A 2,824-nucleotide genomic window follows, 5' to 3' on the forward strand; every position below is an offset into this window, starting at 1 on the left:
GCGATAGCCAAGCGGAGCCCCATACTCATATAAGAAAGAAAAGAAAACCCATGAGTTGATTTGTCATAGTTATCATGGCTAGCGGTATTGCTCGTGGGCGCGTGCACACGACGGCGACGACGACGGAGTCGCGCGACATGCCGGCCATACTCCAAATAATAGGTTGACAGAGACATGCAGCCCTGGTTTACCGTGTACTTCTTTGATATTGGACATCAGTGTTATGATCAGTTGACAACTCTGAAAACAAGGTATCCGCAGACCAGTATTACAACTTTTTCATCAGTGCAAATGTTTTTTGCTGCTTTGTTTTGTGTATATGGTGATTATTAAAACTCAAAACAGAAGGCCAAACAATATACAGAAAACTTCACCGTTAAGTTACAAAACTCAAATCAAAATTCTATCTTTTCATGGGTTAGCTTAATCGGGCTCTGAACAACCCAGCCCAGAAGCTATGCTTTTAGGCTGGCCTAAATCTATATATTAACGATGAATTTATTTCAACACGAAAAAAAAAACCAGAAGAGCTGATGTGGTCGTGTATGTATAAAATAAACATTACTAACTTAATCTAATTAAAATAGAACCAAAAGAAAATCAACAGTGGTTACAAACATTACCAATTGATAACGCATGGTCTTAAAAGCTTAATGTATTAACTTGACGTTTAAATTCGTATGTTACAACATATATCTTCAGAAGTGACGGTTATAACTATAAGAGTTTTTAGACCATGCGTTGTCTATTGGTAATTGGAATCGCTGTTGCTTTTCTTTTTGTTCTGAAATTAAAATGGCCGAAGAACAAGAAAATTAAAACAGAACTGTTTAAAATTCAATTCAAAAATTATATAAATACACGGTCATTGTATTGTCTTTTCAAAACAGTTTGTTTAAACTGATAATTATGTTTATCTCTTTTCATTTCTACGCGCCTATTTTGTCAATTAGATTATAAGCACGTCACGTCATTTCTTATTCCAAAGCTTTACAAAACCTCCTTTGAGGCGTTGTGAAAGAAATGTTATTGCATTATTAGAGTACTTCTTACAAGTTTGTTTTGGTATGTCACTGATCACCAGAGGATGCTATACATGTAGATAAACAGCTTATGACTACCTCTCTTAATGTATTTTTCCTTGGGATAGCTTTTAAAGACCATGCAAGTACTCAAATTAATTCAAAAGGAACCTGTTAAGGAAGGATGAAAAATAAAGTAAGGGAAAAGTACAAATGGAGTTGATTTATTTGTTGTTTTGAAGAGAGATATTAGAATATTCACAATTTGTTTGGCTCTTTGGGAGAGTAAAACGTTATTTGGTTAAATATCTTATTGCCTAAAGAAAAATAGGGTACTCCTAGGAGCCAAACCACCTTCGCAGGAATGCAAAAAAAACTGATATTTTCTGCCCTTACGAACCGTTTATAGCTAAAAAATAAGAAAGTACTAAGTACTATGCATACGAAAAATAGAAAGTTATTGGTGCTCAGTGGAAAAAGAGATTCTACTTTAACTTCCCGCTAGTGACGGCAAACTTCCACTATATTCATTCTTGCTGATTGGCTAAAGCAACTTTTACAACTTTTACTGTTTAAATTTTTAAAACCAACCCCCTGTAGGTTTGACAGATTTGATGCCTTTTTAATGAAATGTTTGTTGTTTGTTGACATTAATCAGGACATTAACACGCTTATCATTAGCTTATATTTACACGTGTGGTTTGCTGCGCTCTTGAACTTTGCAACGTATCTTCAGCATGATGAAAATGCACACAATAGGAAAAGAATAGAATGTAATTTCAAATCAAAAAGTTACATTTATAGCCGGATCACCCTCATAAGCCTGACTATTCATGGAAGGGGAAGCAATAATTGCTATTCAAGTCTTAACACAACTTACTGGGTTTTTTTTTTGCCTAAATAAAATCAGTTTCTTGTCGCCCTGCAACCTTTTATCGTACGCACGTTACATTTTTTGATGAGGAAATGTCCGTTTGCTCTGACTCTAACAGTATTTTGTTCTTAGCCTTAAATGTAGATCGATAACAAGAACCAAGCAAAAAACACGCATAAGCATTTGAGGGCTGTTTTAGCTCCCACATGTCTCACCAAACGTACAATCCATACAACAGTTGAACACGTTAGCACAATAGGTACCATAAACTAAAGCTATTTATTCGAATAAATTCTTTTTTGGAGAAAATAAGTTAAAAAGAACTTGTAGAATTAAAACTCTAAAATATCAAAGTTCCTTTTTTTCCGTAAGTAGCATACTGTAAGTTCGTAATATGTAACATGTAAATTGTAATGCGTAGATACGTACTCCGTAGACTCTGTTTTTGTAACTGTAGTGTAAGATTAATTGTAATTGCTGTAATTGTTCAAGCAAAGAAAAAACATTAACTCACCGCTTGGTAGTAAAAGTTGAGGCAGCAAAATAACGCGTAGCTTAATGTCCATCATGACACTGAGAGCTTGAAAAGACTAACGCGTTTCACGATTGTGACGTTTTTTCAGTTAAAGAAATTGACAACTAATGGTAATTTCATTATGTCAAAAGATCTCATTGTTGCCTTCAAAATACATTTCTAAACCTCTGAACAACAAATCGAGTTGTTAAGGAAGTTTAATGTAGAATGAACAAGTCTTTATCCATAGATATAACTTGCAGTTGTTAAATTCAAAAGTAAAGGCGAAATAAATGTCTTATACTTTCTGGCCATGTTTTTGTCAATATACTCCAGTGTTCATGAAGGTACCCCTGGTGCAAGTCAACAACTGAGCACTACTCAACACTGAATAAAACAAAATGTGACAGCGAC

General features: G+C 34.5%; 1 protein-coding gene across 1 annotated transcript in view; it reads right to left on the bottom strand.

Annotated features, from left to right (window-relative positions):
* Window positions 1–2,462, bottom strand: part of LOC145489537 (retinoschisin-like) — an 11,265-nt gene extending 8,803 nt beyond the window's left edge. The window contains exon 1 of the mRNA XM_081468520.1: window positions 2,411–2,462. Coding sequence (XP_081324646.1) covers window positions 2,411–2,462 — 52 coding nt within the window. The remainder of the gene's footprint in view (window positions 1–2,410) is intronic.
* Between the last annotated feature and the right edge of the window lie 362 nt (window positions 2,463–2,824).

The sequence above is a fragment of the Orbicella franksi genome, chromosome 6 (assembly GCF_964199315.1).
Source record: "Orbicella franksi chromosome 6, jaOrbFran1.1, whole genome shotgun sequence".
NCBI lineage: Eukaryota > Metazoa > Cnidaria > Anthozoa > Scleractinia > Merulinidae > Orbicella > Orbicella franksi.